Below are 20,806 nucleotides of genomic sequence, written 5' to 3' on the forward strand. Positions count from 1 at the left end.
TCAGTGGTACCATGGTTATTTATATCCATCTTTTTGATTGCGTGTTATTCCACTTTTTATTTGGCGGTATGATAATAAAGCATTGTTTTTTGCCTCTTTTTTTTTTTCTTTTTTTACCGCGTTCATTGAAGGGGTAAACTAGCAGGACAGTTTTATAGGTGGGGTCGTTACGGACGCGGCGATACTAAATATGTGTACTTTTGTTGTTTTTTTATTATTTAGACAAAGAAATGTATTTATGGGAACAATATTTTTTTTCTTTATTTAGGAATTTTTTTTTTGCACATGTAAATATTTTTTTTTTACTTTATAACATTGCCCTGGGGGGGGGGGGCATCATGATATAGGGTAAGATCGCTGATCTGACACTTTGCACAGCACTGTGTCAGATCAGCGATTTGACATGCAGGGCTGCAGGCTTTCCAGAGCCTGCTCTGAGCAGGCTCTTGGTAAGCCACCTCCCTTCAGGACCCAGATGTAGCCCCGCGGCCATTTTGGATCCGGGGCCTGCAAGGAGGAGACATCGCCTTGCACCGAAGGTGAGCACATCTCCTTGCACCGAGGGTCTCAGGGAAGCCAGCAGGGAGCCCCCTCCCTGCGCGATGGTTCCCTGTACCGCCGGAACGCTGCGATCATCTTTGATCAAAGTGTGTCGGGGGTTAATGTGCCAGGGGTGGTCTGTGACCGCTCCTGGCACATAGTGCTGGATGTCAGCTGCGATAGTCAGCTGACACCCAGCCGTGATTGGACACATTTTCAGACACAGATGTGACAATTTTCTGTTGGCACCAGCTTCACCTCCTGGATTTCGGAAATATTCACAATGGGATGACTTTTGCCAACAGAAATAAGAATGTTGAGTCTAATTGTTTGGAATTGAGGTGAAGTCCTTGTGATGACAATATTTTTACAAAAATACGTTCAGAAGGCAACAAGAGGTCAAAAAAGGAAATTTTGAAATGAGGCAAAGCCCCCTTGCCTGTTCTGCACACTTAGTTCCACATGGCAAAAAAGTATTTGAGAGTATTCATTTTCTAGTTAAGGTTCTCGTCAAACAGTATAATATTGGATGGACGATTAGATCGTGTTTGCCCTGTCTTTGTTTTTCCAAAGCAGTCTCCAGGTTGCCATTTCTGGTAACCTAGCTCTTTTTTCACAGTCTCATTGTTATCAATCAGAAGATCCCTGAAAACTAGAGTCATAGATTTGACTTGTCAAATGTAACCAGGAGTAGTCTGACTTTATGGGCACTGCTTTTTTGCCCAAGGTGGCAGAAAACGAAATTGAATAAATGGGGAAATGGGCCTGCACACATGTTGGTATAAGTGCAATGTTTAGGTGCACATCCACACTGTGGCGATGTAACAGACAAAACCTAAAATAAAAACAAATTAGCATATACCCTGCAGTAAGTAAATGAAAAAATAGCAATAGTACATGTAAATAACAAAGCGTGCTTGGTTAATAATATTATTATTATCAAAAGAGAGTAAAAGTCATCCAAGTGCGACAAGGTGAACCCAATTAAGATAGTCCCTAATTCTTGTAGTTCACCTCACTGCGTGCCAGAAGGCCTTAAAATAGACAAGGGCAGAGCAAGACCCAGACTTGTGTCAGAGGGCTACAAATACAAATTCACCATTAAAAAATTATTATAAGCGATACAAGCGCCATAAAAGAACAAAGCGCAGAAAATATTTTTCATTATTTTATTAGTGATCCCAAAGCTATCACTGTTTCATTTTTCAGTCATGTAAGTGTTAGGTGTTGAGTTCCCGCCGCTGCACAGAGGTAATCTCAAACCATGACCACTGCGGTCTCCCTTTCTCCTCCAGCCGCAGCGGAACCTGCTCAGCAGAGACGTCTGTCCCAGCGCCTGGTTCAAGCTGATACTGTGCGCTTGATTACTGCTGCCTTTCAAGGCTCAGCCTTTATAGCCAGCACTGTTCAGTGGCGAGCAGACATTCCAGGGACTAAGTCCTGCTTTTCTCCTACTGAGCATGCCCACTGGTCAACCTCTCATTGGAGATCGGGGGTCACATGCTCAGGTCCTGTAGCAGCTCCTATTGGACCACTAGGAAGGTCCTGGAGAGCTACAGCTATAAAAGGTTCGCATGGCCGCTCAGCCATGCGCTAGTATAAAACCTAAATTGTGTGTGTTTGAGCTTGTATGATTGTATCTGGTGAATGCTCCTGATCCCATTCCCTCCGGTTGTTGCTTGGGCATTAGGGTGAGTGGAGCTAACATACAGTGCCAGTCAGTGGCTGAGCCTCCGCCACACACTGGGTCAGCGTCAGTAGCGGCGTACGCAAGCGCGACGCTGAACGCACTCTGTGCGCTATTGCTTTCCGTTAGCGGTTCGCAGTCTCGTCCGCATTAATAATCTTAGCACAATACCTTTGTCAGCATAGGGTTAGAATTCCTGCTTGAACCCAGCATCTGTCTCCAGGCATCCTCAGGCGCGGGCTCAAAAGCCACTGAGTGACAGAGCGGGTTCAACCACCAGTGTAGTGAGGGTGAGCGTTAGGGATCCCACTAGACCCTACTCTGCTGCACTCTGTGTCAGCTAACAAGGTACAGAGTTCTATTGTGCTCTGCAGTTCTGTGAAGTAACTGAGTTTGTGTCTGTTCACACAGGGTGACGTTAACCCGTGTGTAATTTGATTTAATACCACCATATAGTGCCGCCATTAAGGAGCAGCAGGTGGCATCTCTGCACGGTGGACCCCGGGCTACGAATGCACCTTATTCCTTACTTATTATTATTTGGTGCGTTCCGCTAGCCCTAACAGTAAGGGACTGTGTTTTTTTTTTACAGGATGTGTTACATTTTTAATAATGCAATGTGAAATGCTTAAAATTTCATGAAAAAGTATTTTTTTCTTTTTGTGGAAGACAAAACAATATTGCAAACTGATCAATTTTTTTCTTTTCCTTTTTTTTTTGCACTATATATCATGTAGTAAGAGAACATGGATTGCAAGCAAAGCTGCACCCTTGGCATGGCTGAGCGGTTCAGTTCACCTTCACACCTTCTGTGCCCCGTACTTCTTTGATTAACTTCTATAACTTTTCTGGGTCCAGAAAACAGTTAAGAAAGATGAAAAATAAGTAGGTAACAAGGTGCACTAAATGATTTGGCCACGCCAAGAGTGAACCTAGCGCTTGGTTTGAACAGCCATTTTATGCTGACATACTCCCTTTAACTATGCTTTATTTGATTTAATTGAACTGTATTCATAAAAATGTTCATTCAGCCACACAACTCTAATCTAAGATATTTTTTTTTTAATTAATTGGGGCCATCATATTTCATTTCTTAAAGGGCTTGTCCAGGCTCAGAACAAAAGTTTGCAGCCACTCTATCATGACAGTGTGATGATTCCCTGGAATTCTCGGTGCGAGATGGTGGTGATGTGAATTAACGATATTTGCATACTTGTGGTCATGTGCCAAATAAATGTCTATGGCTTCCCTCAATAGAAGGGTAGTCTAGTTGGCATGTGACTTCAAGTTGTTGCAGGTGGTAACAATGTGATAATAATGTTTATTATTGAATTGTGAATATAATAATTAGTGATGAGCAAGTGTACATGTTGCTCGGGTTTTCCAGAGCATGCTCAGGTGACCTCCGAGTATTTATGACTGCTCGGAGATTTAGTTTTCATCGCGGCAGCTGAATGATTTACAGCTACTAGCCAGGCTGAGTACATGTGTGGGTTGCCTGGTTGCTATAGAATCTCCACATGTAATCAAGCTGGCTAGTAGCTGTAAATCATTCAGCTGCTGCTACATCTCCGAGCAGTCATAAATACCCAGAGATCACCCGAGCGTACTCGGGAAAACCCGAGCAACGAGTACACTCGCTCATCACTAATAATAATATTTACAGAACTTTATTAATCAATTCTGTGATTGGTTATTTGATTGGATAATAGTGATTCAAAGGTTTCTATAAGGAAATGCAGTTGACATCTCGTACCATGCTTGACAAAGATCCTTGTGGTTAATACGTTGCACCTGGTGAGGAAAAAAAGGTGAAATATTGCAGACCCCTTTTTTTCTTGGATTTAAGTGTCCCCCTGAGTCAGGATACTTTGATGCTTGTACTTATTCTGTAGAATTATAATTAAGGAGTGTGCTACTTCTTTCTTGTACTAAATTAAGCAATACACAGTATCTTTACAAATCAAGAATCTGAGACATTCTTTTTAACTTCTGTCTGCTGAAACCAAAAGAGAAGGATCCTGAACCGATGATCATTCTCTACTAACTTATGCTATGGTCACATGAGAAATATTTCTCTCTTCCAAGAGAATCAGATCAATTATGTAAATGTCACTTGGCTCATGGTCTGTCAGAGTTTGAGCCTAGTGTAAATTTACTGTGATCCAATTCTACTGGATGAGATAATTGTGTCACAGGTGTGGAGAAGATGGAGAACTTAATTTTTCCATCTTCTCCATTGTCTGTGTCATTGTAAATCGGACTGAACTTGGATGAGATCTGAATTCAGTCTGATGTTTTAAACGCACACAAAGACTTAAATGGGTCTGCTTATAGGATGCACCAGCAGCATGCTGCAATTTTTTTTATCAATTGGCAAGATCTGCACTTTCCCATAGTATAACATTAGTCCGAGTTATAGGCTCATGTGAGCGAACCCTTAGGGTGCATTTACACTGTCTGATTATGAGAGTTCCTCTTTTCCTTATAATTGGGCAGTGTCAGCAGGCTGCAGATCACCCAATGAAAGTAAATAACCATTTGTCGGGTATATAACAGATTATTTAAAAGTCATCATTCTTGGTAGCACATTGTCCTGTGAAAGCATGCTTCCCAAAAAAATGATATCCTATGTAGTTACAAAGATCTATTATTGATCGCTCTCTGCACATCATAAGCATTGTCAGCCAGCCTAAAGAGTAGTGTTGAGCGATACCGTCCGATACTTGAAAGTATCGGTATCAGATAGTATCGGCCGATACCCGAAAAGTATCGGATATCGCCGATACCGATATCCGATACCAATACAAGTCAATGGGACACCAAGTATCGGAAGGTATTCTGATGGTTCCCAGGGTCTGAAGGAGAGGAAACTCTCCTTCAGGCCCTGGGATCCATATTAATGTGTAAAATAAAGAATTAAAATAAAAAATATTGATATATTCACCTCTCCGGCGGCCCCTGGACATCATCGCGGGTAACCGGCAGGCTTCTTTGTTTAAAATGAGCGCTTTTAGACCTGAGGAATGACGTCGCGGCTTCCGATTGGTCGTGTGCCGCCCATGTGACCGCGACGCGACCAATCAGAAGCCGTGACGTCATTCCTCAGGTCCTAAATTCCTAGAATGAGGAGTTTAGTGCCTGAGAATGACGTCGCGGCTTCTGATTGGTCGCGTCGCGGTCACATGGGCGGCACGCGACCAATCAGAAGCCGCGACGTCATTCCACAGGTCCTAAACGCACTCATTCTAGGAATTTAGGACCTGAGGAATGATGTCGCGGCTTCTGATTGGTCGCGTCGCGGTCACATGGGCGGCACGCGACCAATCAGAAGCCGCGACGCCATTCCTCAGGTCCTACACGCTCATTTTAAACAAAGAAGCCTGCCGGTTACCCGCGATGATGTCCAGGGGCCGCCGGAGAGGTGAATATATCAATATTTTTTGTTTTAATTCTTTATTTTACACATCCCTATTGATCCGATACCGATACCCGATACCACAAAAGTATCGGATCTCGGTATTCTCATTTAGCGTGATGTCCAGGGGCCGCCGGAGAGGTGAGCATATCAATATTTTTTATTTTAATTCTTTATTTTACACATCCCTATTGATCCGATACCCGATACCACAAAAGTATCGGATCTCGGTATCGGAATTCCGATACCGCAAGTATCGGCCGATACCCGATACTTGCGGTATCGGAATGCTCAACACTAGTGCACTAGTGTTGAGCATTCCGATACCGCAAGTATCGGGTATCGGCCGATACTTGCGGTATCGGAATTCCGATACCGAGATCCGATACTTTTGTGGTATCGGGTATCGGTATCGGATCAATAGGGATGTGTAAAATAAAGAATTAAAATAAAAAATATTGATATGCTCACCTCTCCGGCGGCCCCTGGACATCACGCTGGTAACCGGCCGGCTTCTTTGTTTAAAATGAGCGCCTTCAGGACCTGCGAATGACGTCGCGGGTTCTGATTGGTCGCATGCCGCCCATGTGACCGGCACGCGACCAATCAGAAGCCGCGACGTCATTCTCATTCACAAAACTCCTAATTCTCGGAATTAAGGACCTGCGAATGACGTCGCGGCTTCTGATTGGTCGCGTGCCGGTCACATGGGCGGCACGCGACCAATCAGAACCCGCGACGTCATTCGCAGGTCCTGAAGGCGCTCATTTTAAACAAAGAAGCCAGCCGGTTACCAGCGTGATGTCCAGGGGCCGCCGGAGAGGTGAGCATATCAATATTTTTTATTTTAATTCTTTATTTTACACATCCCTATGGATCCCAGGGCCTGAAGGAGAGTTTCCTCTCCTTCAGACCCTGGGAACCATGAGAATACCTTCCGATACTTGATGTCCCATTGACTTGTATTGGTATCGGATATCGGTATCGGCGATATCCGATATTTTTCAGGTATCGGCCGATACTATCCGATACCGATACTTTCAAGTATCGGACGGTATCACTCAACACTACTCAACACTACTAAAGAGGCTATTAAATGACTGGTGATCAGCGATCAGTTAATATTGCAGATCAGGAAGTGTGATTGAGCTCTTAGAATTACTTAATAGCTTCTGTAAAAATGTGCTTTGTAAATTAAAAAAAAATAGAATTAAAAATTTTAGTTCAAAACATTTATTTAAACAATATACAAATGGATATAGAAAAAAAAAATATATATATATAAAGCACAAAAGTTCAAATCACCTCTCTTTTGCTCAATTAACCTCTTAATCCCATATGACGTACTATCCCGTCGAGGTGACCTGGGACTTAATTCCCAGTGACAGGATAGTACGTCATAGTCGATCGGCTGCGCTCACGGGGGGAGCGCGGCCGATCACCGCTGGGTGTCAGCTGATTAATACAGCTGACATCCGGCACTATGTGCCAGGAGCAGTCACGGACCGCTCCTGGCACATTAACTCCTGGAACACTGCGATCAAATATGATCGCAGCGTTCCGGCAGCATTGGGAAGCATCGCGCAGGGAGGGGGCTTCCTCCGTGCTTCCCTGAGACCCTCGGAACAACGCGATGTGATCACGTTGTTCAGAGGGTCTCCTATCTCTTCCTCCCTGCAGTCTCCGGATCCAAAATGGCCACTGGGCTCCTACCGGGTCCTGCAGGGAGGTGGCCTGCAAGCGCCTGCTCAGAGCAGGCGCCAGCAAGCCTTCCTGCAGTGCCTGTCAGGTCACTGATCTGACACAGTTAGGGTTAGGGTTGGGGCTAAAGTTAGGGTTGGGGCTAAAGTTAGGGTTAGGGTTGGGACTAAAGTTAGGGTTTGGATTATATTTATGCTTGGGATTAGGGTTGGTATTAAGGTTAGGGATGTGGTTAGGGTTATGGTTGGGATTAGGGTTAGGGGTGTGTTGGATTTAGGGGTGTGGTTGGGATTAGGGTTAGGGGTGTGTTGGGGTTAGGGGTGTGGTTGGGATTAAGGTTAGGGGCATGTTCGGGTTAGGGATGTGGTTAGGATTATGGTTAGGGTTGGGATTAAGGTTAGAGGTGTGTTTGGGTTGGGGTTTCAGTTAGAATTGGGGGGTTTCTACTGTTTGGGCACATCAAGGGCTCTCAAACGCAACATGGCGTCCAATCTTAATTCCAGCCAATTCTGCGTTGAAAAAGTAAAACAGTGCTCCTTCCCTTCCGAGCTCTCTCGTGCGCCCAAACAGGGGTTTACCCCAACATATGGGGTATCAGCATACTCAGGAAAAATTGGACAGCAACTTTTGGCATCCAATTTCTCCTGTTACCCTTGGGAAAATACAAAACCGTGGGCTAAAAAATAATATTTGTGGGAAAAAAAGATTTTTTATTTTCACGGCTCTGCGTTATAAACTGTAGTGAAACACTTGGGGGTTCGAAGTTCTCACAATACATCTAGATAAGTTCCTTGGGGAGTTTAGTTTTCAATATGGGGTCATTTGTGGGGGGTTTCTACTGTTTAGGTACATCAGGGGGTCTGCAAATGCAACGTGCAGCCTGGAGACCAATCCATCTAAGTCTGCATTCCAAACGGCGCTCCTTCCCTTCCGAGCTCTGCCATGCGCCCAAACAGTGGTTCCCCCCACATATGGGGTATCAGCGTACTCAGGACAAATTGGACAACAACATTTGGGGTCCAATTTCTCCTGTTACCCTTGGGAAAATTCAAAACTGGGGGCTAAAAAATAATTTTTTGGGAAAAAAAAACAATTTTTATTTTCACAGCTTTTTTTACAGTTATAAACACTTGGAGGTTCAAAGTTCTCAAAACACATCTAGATAAGTTCCTTAGGGTATCTTCTCTCCAAAATAGTGTCACTTTTGGGGGGTTTCAATGTTTAGGCACATCAGAGGCTCTCCAAACGCGACATGGTGTCCTATCTCCCGTCAATTTTGCATTGAAAAGTCAAACGGCGCTCCTTCCCTTCCGAGCTCTGCCATGTGCCCAAACAGTGGTTTACCCCCACATATGGGGTATCAGTGTACTCAGGACAAATTGCACAACAACCTTTGGGGTCCAACTTCTGTTACCCTTGGGAAAATAAAAAATTGGGGGCGAAAGGATCATTTTTTTGAAAAAATATGATTTTTTATTTTTACGGCTCTGCATTATAAACTTCTGTGAAGCACTTGGTGGGTCAAAGTGCTCACCACACATCTAGATAAGTTCCTTAGGGGGTCTACTTTCCAAAATGGTGTCACTTGCGGGGGTTTCAATGTTTAGGCACATCAGGGGCTCTCCAAACGCAACATGGCATCCCATCTCAATTCCAGTAAATTTTGCATTGAAAAGTCAAATGGCGCTCCTTCCCTTCCGAGCTCTGCCATGCGCCCAAACAGTGGTTTACCCCAACATATGGGGTATCAGCGTACTCAGGACAAATTGTACAACAACTTTTGTGGTCCAATTTCTCCTGTTACCCTTGGTAAAATAAAACAAATTGTAGCTGAAGTACATTTTTTGTAAAAAAAAGTTAAATGTTCATTTTTTTTTTAAACATTCCAAAAATTCCTGTGAAACACCTGAAGGGTTAATAAACTTCTTGAATGTGGTTTTGAGCACCTTGAGGGGTGCAGTTTTTAGAATGGTTATTTTCTATCATATAGACCCCTCAAAGTGACTTCAAATGTGATGTGGTCCCTAAAAAAAATGGTGTTGTAAAAATGAGAAATTGCTGGTTAACTTTTAACCCTTATAACTCCTTAACAAAAAAAATTTTGGTTTCAAAATTGTGCTGATGTAAAGTAGACATGTGCGAAATGTTAGTCATTCAGTATTTTTTGTGACATATCTCTGTGATTTAAGGGCATAAAAATGCAAAATTTTCACAAAATTTTCATTTTTTTCACAAATAAATGCAGGTAATATCAAAGAAATTTTACCACTATCATGAAGTACAATATATCATGAGAAAAGAGTGTCATAATCATCAGGATCCGTTGAAGCTTTCCAGACTTATAACCTCATAAAGGGACAGTGGTCAGAATTGTAAAAATTGGCACAGTCATTAGCGTGCAAACCACCCTTGGGGGTTAAGGGGTTAAAAATAAAACAATTAAAAAATACACATATTTGGTATAGCTGAACTCATAAAATTCTGATCTATCACAATATAAAGTAAATAAGACAAATTCATTAACGGCTAATGAGAAAATGTTTTTTTTTTAGAAACTTATAATTTTTTTTCACCACTTAAATAATGAAAACCCTATACATGTATGGTATCTGCGTATTCATAGTGACATGGAGAATCATATTGCCAGATTAGTTTTATTATTTAGTGATCCTGGTAAATGAAAAACCCCCAAAACAATTGTGGAAATGCACATTTTGGGGCAGTTTCAACACATTTGGGATTTTGCTCCCGTTCTCCAGTGTCATTCAAAAAGTATAACTCATCCAACAAAAACAAGCCCTGATATGGCTTTAGTGATGAAAAAAATAAAAAAAGTTATGGCTCTAGGAAGAAGGGTAGGAAAAAAGGAAACAAAATGGAAAATCGCCATATCATGAAGATTTGGCAGAACAGTGGCATTACTTAGAACTGCACGTTACTAAATAAATTGGTGAAAACATGAAAAGAAAACTGATCTGGGAGGTTACCAAGAATCCTGCAAAAACATTAAGGGAGCTGCAGTAATTTTTGACAAGTACTGACTGTGTATTGCGTGTGACTATAATCTCCCATATTTTTCATATCTGTTCTGTGGGTAAGATAAGTGGGTAAGACGGAAGCCTTTTCTTACAAAGAGCATCCGAGCCTGGCTGTGTTTTGCCAAAACCTACATTAAGTCTGCCTAAAGCATGTAGGAAAATGTGTTATGGTCTGATAAGATTCAGGTTGAACTATTTGTCCATAATTCGAAAATATATGTTTGCCAACACTGTGAACCACAAATAGAACACCATACCCACAGTGAAGCATGGTAGAGGCAACATTATGCTCTGTTGCTGTTTTTCGGCAGCTGGAACTTAGGCTTTAGTCAAGGTGGAGGGAATTATTAACAATTCCAAATATCGGTCAATTTTGCAACAAAAGGTTTAGGCCTCTGCGAAAAGAAATTTCCCCTTTCAGCCTGGCAGTGTCCATAAGCATACCTCCAAATCAACAAAAGAAGGGTGTCACCAAAAGAACAATATTTTGCAATGGCCCAGCCAAAGCTGACTTAATTTGAAAATCTGTGGGACACCTGAAGAAGCCACTGTAGACAAATCTGACAGATTTGGAGCAGGGTTGAGCGAAACGGATCGGACAAATTCAAAAATCGCCGACTTTCGGCAAAGTCGGGTTACATGAAACCCAACCCAATCCTAGTGTGCGATCGTCCATGAGGTCACCAATCTGCGCGCAAAAGTCACGTTTCATATGATGTTTTCAGCGCCATTTTTCAGCCAATGAAGGAGGACGTAGAGTGTGGGCAGCGTGATGACATAGGTCTCGGTCCCCACCATCTTAGAGAAGGGCATGACAGTGATTGGCTTGCTTTCTGCGGCATCACAGGGGCCATAAAGGGGTGTGTATGCCGACCGCCATCTTACTTCTGCCGATCTTAGCATAGGGAGAGGTTGCTGCAGCTTCATCAGAAGAAGGGATATAGTTAGGGAGGGAAGATTAACCCCCAAACTGCTTGTGCTGTAGCAATTTCCACTGTCCAATACCACCATTTTTTTGCAGGGACAGTGGAGGTTATATTTTTGTGCATCAGCTCTGTAGCTTATTAGGCTGCCTTATAAGGCTCCCTGATAGCTGCATTGCTGTTTGTACGCTGCTGTGAAACCAACTGCTTTTTTTAAAAGCAAAAACCCTGTTGCTCCTTTCTGCACAGTTATCTTGTTTATTTGTCCACACTTTTATGTGCAGCAGTCCTTTTTATTGCTGCCATACTTGTCCTGAGATCATTGTAGGGAGATTGAAATTGTACTACAGTCCTTGTATTTTTCATATATCTTCCAGCCACTTTCTACCACTTACATTGTGTTGAATTAAACACTGGGTCTGAATTTTGGTTCAGTCTCCCCCCAAAAAAGGGAGATTCAAATTCTCACAAAATGGATATACTGCAGTCCTGTTAGTTTGTCGTATGTCAGCCAGCCACTTTCTGCCACTTAGATTGCGTTGTTATATACACTGGGTCTGAGTTTTGGTTCATTCTCCCCCAAAAAAGGGAGATTCAAATTCTCATAAAGTGGATATACTTCAGTCCTGTTAGTTTGTCGTATATCAGCCAGCCACTTTCTGCCACTTACATTGTGTTGTTTTATGCACAGGGCCTGAGTTTTGGTTCAGTCTCCCAAAAAAAAGGGAGATTTAAATTCTCAACAAGTTTATATACACCTTCTACCTTGTTTTACAGTACCATATAACAGTTGTTATTTTGTTTAGATTTTTCAAAAAATGAGGAAGTCTGGTGGAAGAGCCCGTGGGCGGTGGTTGCCAGCTGGTACTGATGGTGGTGCATCTGGTGGTAGTGGCAAAAGCCAATAGCACCTAAGGCTGGAGGTGTTGAGCCAGCGTCATCATCTGGCTACACAAGGCCTCGAAAGCTCCCTTATCTGGGAGTAGGAAAACAGCTTTTAAAGCTGGATGATCTAACCTTCATTAAAATGAACCAATCATAGATTTCAAATTATTTTGCCCCACCTTCCCCTGCTGACACGTAGCTTGCCTGAAAAATGTCTTGCTTTTGGCCTCCTCTTACTGACTTCTCCAATTCCTCCATTTGCAGCTGCTGAATGTCCACCATAGGCCATTTTTATACCTCCCTAAATGGGCTGATTCCCCCCACAGGTCCGTGGTCACCACCTGGCGCAAGCACCCGGGCGAGTGCCGTTTGCCCGGACAGGTGGGTGTGCCCACTCTTGGGTGACAGCACTGGCACAGGGTTCCTCATTGTACAATGAAGTGTCTCTGACGGTGGTGGTGCACAACCAACGTCAGACACACCGTCGTAATATGAGGGGCCCTGTGCCAGTACCGCCGCCCACGAGAGACTGCTTCCCCCCAACTCGAACAGTGCTCTACCACTTGCAATACTTACCGCTCCCTTCTCCACCACTGTGTAGTCTGTGCACTGCCAATACAAATTTGTTAAAATGATAGATGATAGTTAAAATATACAGGGGCCCTGGCCTCCATTCAGACCAGTTAATACTTTGCGCCTACTACCACTGTCTGCTACTCAGCAGAGGAGCCCACCCCTGTACCTAGCTATGCCACCTGTTTATTTATGAACAATTTTTTGGCAGACATTTAGCCTACTTTATTATTTGGGCCTACTAACTGTCACTCTTTACAGTTTTCCTCTACTGAACAAAGCAATGCTGCCTGTTTAGTCCTGTTACCAATTTTGAACTGCATTTAGCCAACTTCATTATTTGGGCCTATATCTGTGTTTCCTCCTCATCCTGCCCATTGCCCAGCCACTGCTAGATGAGTCTGCTGGTACATTGACCCAGACCACTACATTCCCCTTGCATGCTACACAGCCAGAATGTGACCCTGCTGAAAGTCAGGTTCCCCTTCCCACATACTATACCACCTTACAAGGGAACAAAGAGGAAGGTGCAGATGAAAGTGCAGGTTCCTTCATCAGGTGGGGGGCATACTCGTTGGCGACGTCACTGGCACAGGGCCCCTCATAGTACGCAAAAGTGTCTCTGCCAGTGGGAGGCGCCACCCACCGTCAAACACACCGCCGTACTATGAGGGGCCCTGTGCCAGTGCCAAGTGACAATGAGTGGGACCCCCCTGCTTGCTCAGGATCACAGCACTTGCAAAGTTGAAATACTTACCTCTCCCTGCTCCACCGCCGTAATGTATTCCGCGTTTCCTGGGCCCACGAAAATCTTGAGCCAGCCCTACCCCCCCACAACTTTAGCCAAATGACCCCCAGTTTTCAATGCCTAACTATTATTATAAAGTAAATTGAGATTGACAAGCTTAAGTAATAAGAATTGATGTTTTTGGCATTAAAATGGGCACTGTAGGTGTTTTCCTGTCCTCCACTCACTGCCGACTTTGATTCGCCATTGACTTGCATTGGGTTTCGTGTTTCAGTCGGCCCCCGACTTTTCGCAATAATCGGCAGATTTCACCCGAGGTTTCGCGAAACCTGACTCGATCCGAAAAAAGTAAAAGTCGCTCAACTCTAATTTGGAGCACTGCTGCAAAAAAGAGTGGGCAAAGATTGCCAAATCAAGAAGAGCCATGCTGATAGTCTACTACTCAAGAATACTGAATGCTGTCATAAATTCAAAGGCTACTTGAACAAGTTATTGGTTAAGGGTGTGCATATTTATACAAACCAATTATTTTATTAAGATTTCAGATTATTTTTCAATTGAATTGTACAGGTTATGGGTGACATTAAAGGTGGAAAAAGTTCTGAAACGATTTTTTTTGGCATGGTTCGTTTTACATGACAAACATCTAGCATTTTAACAGAAGTTAGGGCACTTTTTATATCCACTGTACATTTTCATCTGATGATTGCTCATGTACATAAACATTAACATGACTGATTGTAAAAAAATCACATAATGTTACGGACAATCATGTATTTATTATTTTTTTTGGTGTCAACAGAATTTTATTTTTATTTTTTCTAGGGGCATTTCTTATTCCATATTTCTTAACACTGATTTTTGCGGGGGTTCCGCTGTTCCTCTTGGAATGTTCCTTGGGACAATATACATCTATCGGAGGTCTTGGAGTATGGAGGCTTGCACCAATGTTTAAAGGTATGTATGTTTTATCACTATTGCTCGTCATGTGATAATTTTATTGATTTCTGATTTTATATTGACATTGTCGAACAATGAATTGTAACATACATGCAAATTATATATGCAGATATGTATGTATCCTTTCTTAAAATTACTAAAATATCAATGCAGAAATGCGTTCCGATGCAGAAAAAAGTAACTTGACACCCAACTATGCAAATTTAAAGGATTTTACTGTTGTAAATATTTTGAGCTGCATTGTGATATTTTTTTAGTGTGTTAGTTTATGGAAGACCTGTCAAAAGCAGTTAATTTTGTCTCATATTTTATTCCTGTTGCTTGCCTGAGTATTTCATTTTGCTTTTTTTAAAAAATCTGCAGCAACATGGCTCCAAAGATTTTTTTTTTTAATTTAATTTATGCAATATGCTAACTTTTATCATCTTTACCAAGGGGTCATTGCTCAAAATAAAGGGTGTGTCTTTATACTGCCCTCCATAATTATCCTGTAGGCAATGCTCCCTTGGTAAAAACCATACAAATGGATATATTGGTTACTCTAATTAAAATTACCTTATGTATGAGGAAGATTTGTGCACAGTAGGGTTGCTTTTAAAATATAAGTGTCCAAAGTTCATCTAAATCAGATAAGTGTTTGGTGTGACTGCCCTTTGAATTAAAAACAGCATTAGTTCTTCACATTACACTTCTACCCAGTTTTTTTAAGAAATTCAGCAGGTAGGTTGCTCCAGACATCTTCAATAACTAACCACAAGTCTTCTGTAAATGTAGGCTTGCACAGATCCTTCTGTATCTTCATATATACCCAGATTAATTTTACTTTCACAACAGTGAAGCATGGTAGAGGATGCTTGTAATTTTGGTACTGCATTTCAGCAAATTGCAGATTTGGTCAAGATTACTGGTCTCCTAAATGCTGAGAAATACAGGCAGATACTTATCCATTATTTACTACTATTACGGAGGTGAAAGATTTGCTGCAAATATATTCTGCAGTAGGATAGCAACCTCAAATGTACAGCCAATATCATTACAAATTATCTTCAGTAGGGTTGAGCGACTTTTCTTTTTATAGGATCGGGTCGGGTTTCACGAAACTCGACTTTTTCAAAAGTCGGGTCGAGTGAACTCGGCCGATCCTATAGAAAAGTCGGGGACGGGGTCGGCCGAAACTCGAAACCCAATGCAGTGCATTGGGTTTCTAATGGTTCCCAGGGTCTGAAGGAGCGGAAACTCTCCTTCAGGCCCTGGGATCCATATTTAAGTGTAAAATAAAGAATCAAAATAAAAAATATTGCTATACTTACCCTCGGACGCGCAGTGGTTCTCACCGGCAGCCTTCCTTCCTAAGAATGAGCGCCAGAAGGACCTTCGATGACGTCTCGGCTTGTGATTGGTCACGTGAGCAGTCACATGGGCGTCACGCGACCAATCACAAGCCGCAATGTCATCTAAGGTCCTTCAGGAGCTTATTCTTAGGAAGGAAGGCTGCGGGTTAGAACCAGGGCGCGTCCAAGGGTGAGTATATACCTATTAGGAATATACTCACCCTCGGACGCGCCCTCGGACGCTTCCTTCCTAAGAATTAGCGCCTGAAGGACCTTAGATGACGTCGCGGCTTGTGATTGGTCGCGTGACGCCCATGTGACCGCTCACGCGACCAATCACAGGCCGCGACGTCATCAAAGGCCCTTGAGGCGCTGATTCTTAGGAAGGAAGGCTGCCGGTGAGAACCAGGGCGCGTCTGAGGGTGAGTATAGCAATATTTTTTATTTTGATTCTTTATTTTACACTTAAATATGAATTCCGATACCGATTCCCGATATCTTAAACATATCGGGAATCGGTATCGGAATTCTGATCCCAGATCAGAAGATCGCCGACCTCATGGCCGACCCCACACAGGGGTCGGGTCGGGTTTCATGAAACCCGACTTTGCCAAAAGTCGGCGACTTCTGAATCTGGCCGACCCGTTTCGCTCAACACTATATCATTACAAATTATCTTCAGTGTAAAGAACACGGGGTCATGAAATTGATGATACGGCAGAGCCCAGATCTCAACATCATTGAGTATGTGTGGAATTACATGAAAAGACAGAATAATAATCTTTATTTTTTTATAGTGTCAACATATTCCTCAGCGCTTTACAGTTTGCACACATTATCATCGCTGTCCCCAATGGGGCTCACAATCTAGAATCCCTATCAGTATGTCTTTGGAATGTGGGAGGAAACCGGAGAACCCGAAGGAAACCCACGCAAACATGGGGAGAACATACAAACTTCTTGCAGATGTTGTTCTTGGTGGAATTTGAACCCAAGGCTAGGTGCTATCCACCTAGCCACCGTGATGACTGAAGGATTTGCACAAGCGACATCCTCAGAAGATCTGTGGTTAGTTCTCCAAGATGTTTGGAACAACCTCCCTGCTGAGTTTCTTCAAAAACTGCCTTTAAAGCAGCAGAATTTCTGCTAGATACAATTTCACAAAAGGAGTTTACACCAAATACTGATCTGATTTAGATTTACTGTATCTTTAATTTATTCACTTAGCATTTTGTTAATTGACAAAAAAATACACTATTAATAATTCTTTTTTTTTTAAAGCATTTTTGTCTAACAGCATTTTTGCACAGTACAGTGAGTTAAATATATTAGTACATGACAATTAGGTATAACAGGATGGGGAAACAATGGGCAGATTTATCCTTTTCACATCCACCAAAAGTTCCTGTGAAGTTCTTTAATAATGCTTTGCTTGAACCAAACCTAAAGAGGTTGTATATTATTAGAAATACATAGCTTTTTTAATAAAAAGAAAAATCCAACCACATGCTGGGTTGTGTATGAAATAACTGTTCAGAATTTTTGGGGAAAAATTAAGCTGCAATAATAAAAGCAACCGACGGACCTCTGTGGCATTGTTTCTGGAAGAAAGTACCCAGATTCTTCGAAATCTGAAAAACTCTACCAATCCGATTAAAAGACTATTACTTTATTTTTGGTGAATAATCTCATTTTGTTTCAATTTGATTAAAACAGGCAAGTAATATTAATATTCATAATTAAAAATTGGATTAATTGTTGTACGCTTAACTTTACTGTTTTGCCAGGTGTTGGACTTGCTGCTGCAGTTCTGTCTTTCTGGCTAAACATTTACTACATTGTTATCATATCCTGGGCTATATATTATCTATATAACTCATTCACAACAGTAAGTATTTTATATATATTTACTAGTATGTTATCTTTAGCAATGCTGTTCTGTATTCTCTAGACATTTTCCTATACCCTCATAGTATACATTGTCTTTATGTCTGAAGTATATCTGGCAGGTATCCTGTGCTACAGTATGAGATATGAAATTGAAGGAGACACTGAGCTCAAAAGATGCATAGATTTCTATTCCATTCCTATGCATCTTGGTTTCCATAAGATGTTTAACTGTTATCAGGACTCCTGGAGGTAGTTAGCTGTGGTGCTGAGTCACTACTTCTGGGCAAACCTTGAGGCAGGGTAGTCTAGTAGAGAGCTCATCATAAACACCTCCGGTCAAGGTAGAGATCTCATCGTAAACGCAAGTGTGAGCCAGGATCAATCAGGTCACAGTCCTGGATTATAATACCAAGAAAGTAGCGGATCAAGTCAAAGGGGATAGACAAATGAATGGTCAAAGGCAAAGTCCAAGGTCTGGCAGCAAAAATCATAATACAGGAACTTAGAGCACAGAGCAAACGCATACCACTTGGGCTAAGTTACAACTGGCAGTATTTGGAGGCAGACAGCCAGCTAAATAGCCAATCATCCAGAATGGGTTACACCTAGAAGACCCTGCAGGCCCAACAAGCATGATATGCCTCAGCTAGAGCGATTGGGCTGTCACTCGAAATACTGAAAGATCAGTACACCCCTATCCTATAGATCAGCTGAGCTGTCACATCATAGTGGAATTATTACATTATTGAGTCCTGCTCCTCCCACACACTGTGATTGATATCTTCCTGTGAATAGAAGAAAAACTGCCATTTTAGTGTTACTGCGAGGGAAGAAGGACACTGCTATTTACCTGTTTTAAAAGTGTTTAGTTTATTGATCCAGTTTGTATGGATCTGGGCTGTGTAACCGGCTGAGTGGTGGAACCACTGTGCCTGAGCCTAAGGAGAGCCTGAAGGGGCACAACTAGGAGCCTCACCCAATTTAACCACGGATATGCAGCAACATATGACACCGTGATCGGAGGCGAGACAATGGAGGTGGTCCAGGTGCTACTCCAGGACTAACCTTGGGTAGATGCTAGCTGACCCCCTAGGAATGAGTCGCTGGGGTGGCCTGAGGGAAAGTCTAATAGATGCAGGCATGCGGGGCAAGGCGACAGATAGCACAGATGCCAATGGGACCGGCAAATAAGAGGATAAGCACTGGCGGGTGCGGGCTGGAATGGTGGATAGGCAGGCTAGCGAGCACGGCTGTAAGACAGGCTTATGGGCACAACTGATAGACAGGCTGGTGCGTATGACTGAAAGACAGGCTGGTGGGCACGGCTGAAGGAAAAGCTGGCGGGCACGGCTGATAGACAGGCTGGTATTCAGGAATAAGAGTGCTGGAACCTGAGAACTGATAAGGATGTTAGAAGCACACTTACAACATTGCACAGGCACCTCCTACCTGATGAAGGTACCTTAAATAAGAAGAGCTCCCCGGCCATTGGCTGGGGACACTTTAGGATGACTCATGTTGTCCCTTTAAGAATGTGGAACCATGCGTACACTAAGCACTGTGCCCGGGGATCTGCGAGCAGTGTGCAGACCCTGGGCAGCTACAAGAGAATGGGGCTTGGGACCCGGTCAGTGAGTGTCAGAGCCTCTGCTGGGGAAGGGAAGTGGAGAGCAGAGGCACCAGAGACAAGGCAGCAGGCGGAGCAGGAGGTGCAGGGTTGCGGCGGTGAGAGCACCGGTGTTTCTGCCAGGAGATGGACTAGATGTTACAAAGGTGAGTGAGGGAGTCCAAAGTCCAACAATAAACTTATTTTTGATGAACATGAACTTTATAAAAACTATATACTTCAGACAATAGGCACAATTCTTCACAAACGTTTCTCTTACATTAAGCAGACATGAGCACTTCTCTGTTACATTTAAATACATTTTTTTTCCTTGCACTTCTTACACTTGTATTTCATGACATTCCAGTAAACAATTATGGGAGACTTCATCTTCCACTGTGAGGGCCGCATGGGTCAAGGTGTAAAGCTATGGCCATTCACAGCTACTCTCAGTTCCCAACTGACAAATGAGGACCCCACTGCTGGAGTTATTTTGGTACGGCTCCTCATTAGAACCTAAAGTCCACTGCTCTATAAAGGAGAATTTATGTCCCAATATGGCAACCATAGTTTCTTTTAATACAGACAATTGAGCTTCCTTTCACTGTAGACAACTGTTCACTAGCATCCTGCTGCTACAATTCCTTTTCTGCTTTCAGTCCACTTTAAGTGGGCCTTCTGCTTCGCCTGGGCAAACAGTTCCATACAGTTTGCATGGCCTCCCTGGCCTGAGTTCCAATCAATAAAATGTCTAATTATGTCTCCTCGGTCCTCAAGATGATGTGTAGTGGTCCTCGCTCTTCGCACACAACACACTGTGGTTTGTCAGACTGCCAACTGTCAGACCTTTGGTCTTACAATACTTGTTTAATGCCCTATCTGAACCACTAGCATCTTCTGTCTTCTTACATAATCCCTCCCATTTTGGGCTAGTCCCAACTATAAACTCTGTCTGTTCCACAACAATGTGAATGGAAATTGTCACACAGCTAAAGTCACAATTTAAAAGTGAAATACATTATATCTCAATATTGTATATTCAAGGGGGCTTGTGGGTAGCACCTCAAATTCTTTACAATTCGCCCTTAAGTTGGCATTTTCCCGAGCTCAAGAGTTCATCTGATTTCATGCTGTGAATGGGCGCAGCTTCAGTGATATCACCGCTAGTCACTCAAGCTCCGCTCCCAGCATTTCATTAATTCCCCAGTAGTTTACAACCGGGACAGCCCCATTAGCACGGCTACCCATTGTAAACTGTATATACCCCAGATATAGTTTATGCCGTGGTACTGACTGTATGCCGGACAGGTATGGGTATATTGTTGGTTTTTTATTTTAAATTTTTTTTACAGAAGATCGAGGGCTTAGCATGGATTACCAGTAACAATAAAATGGTCAAACAGTGTTTAATGTTTTATTTGATAAAAATACTTTTTTTCTGCATGTGTGTGTTTATTTAACCCTTTACAAATTTTAGGATTAGTAATGGAGAGGTGTCTTATTGAC

The 20,806-nt window shown here is 42.7% G+C and overlaps 1 protein-coding gene across 2 annotated transcripts in view; it reads left to right on the forward strand.

Annotated features, from left to right (window-relative positions):
* The window catches only part of SLC6A1 (solute carrier family 6 member 1), a 310,460-nt gene that overhangs the window by 189,678 nt on the left and 99,976 nt on the right, over window positions 1-20,806 (forward strand). For both annotated transcript variants that reach the window (XM_069736765.1, XM_069736766.1), the window contains 2 exons: window positions 14,339-14,470; window positions 17,592-17,692. In XM_069736765.1, coding sequence (XP_069592866.1) covers window positions 14,339-14,470; window positions 17,592-17,692 — 233 coding nt within the window. The remainder of the gene's footprint in view (window positions 1-14,338; window positions 14,471-17,591; window positions 17,693-20,806) is intronic.

This window comes from Ranitomeya imitator, chromosome 8 (genome assembly GCF_032444005.1).
Source record: "Ranitomeya imitator isolate aRanImi1 chromosome 8, aRanImi1.pri, whole genome shotgun sequence".
NCBI classification, from domain to species: domain Eukaryota; kingdom Metazoa; phylum Chordata; class Amphibia; order Anura; family Dendrobatidae; genus Ranitomeya; species Ranitomeya imitator.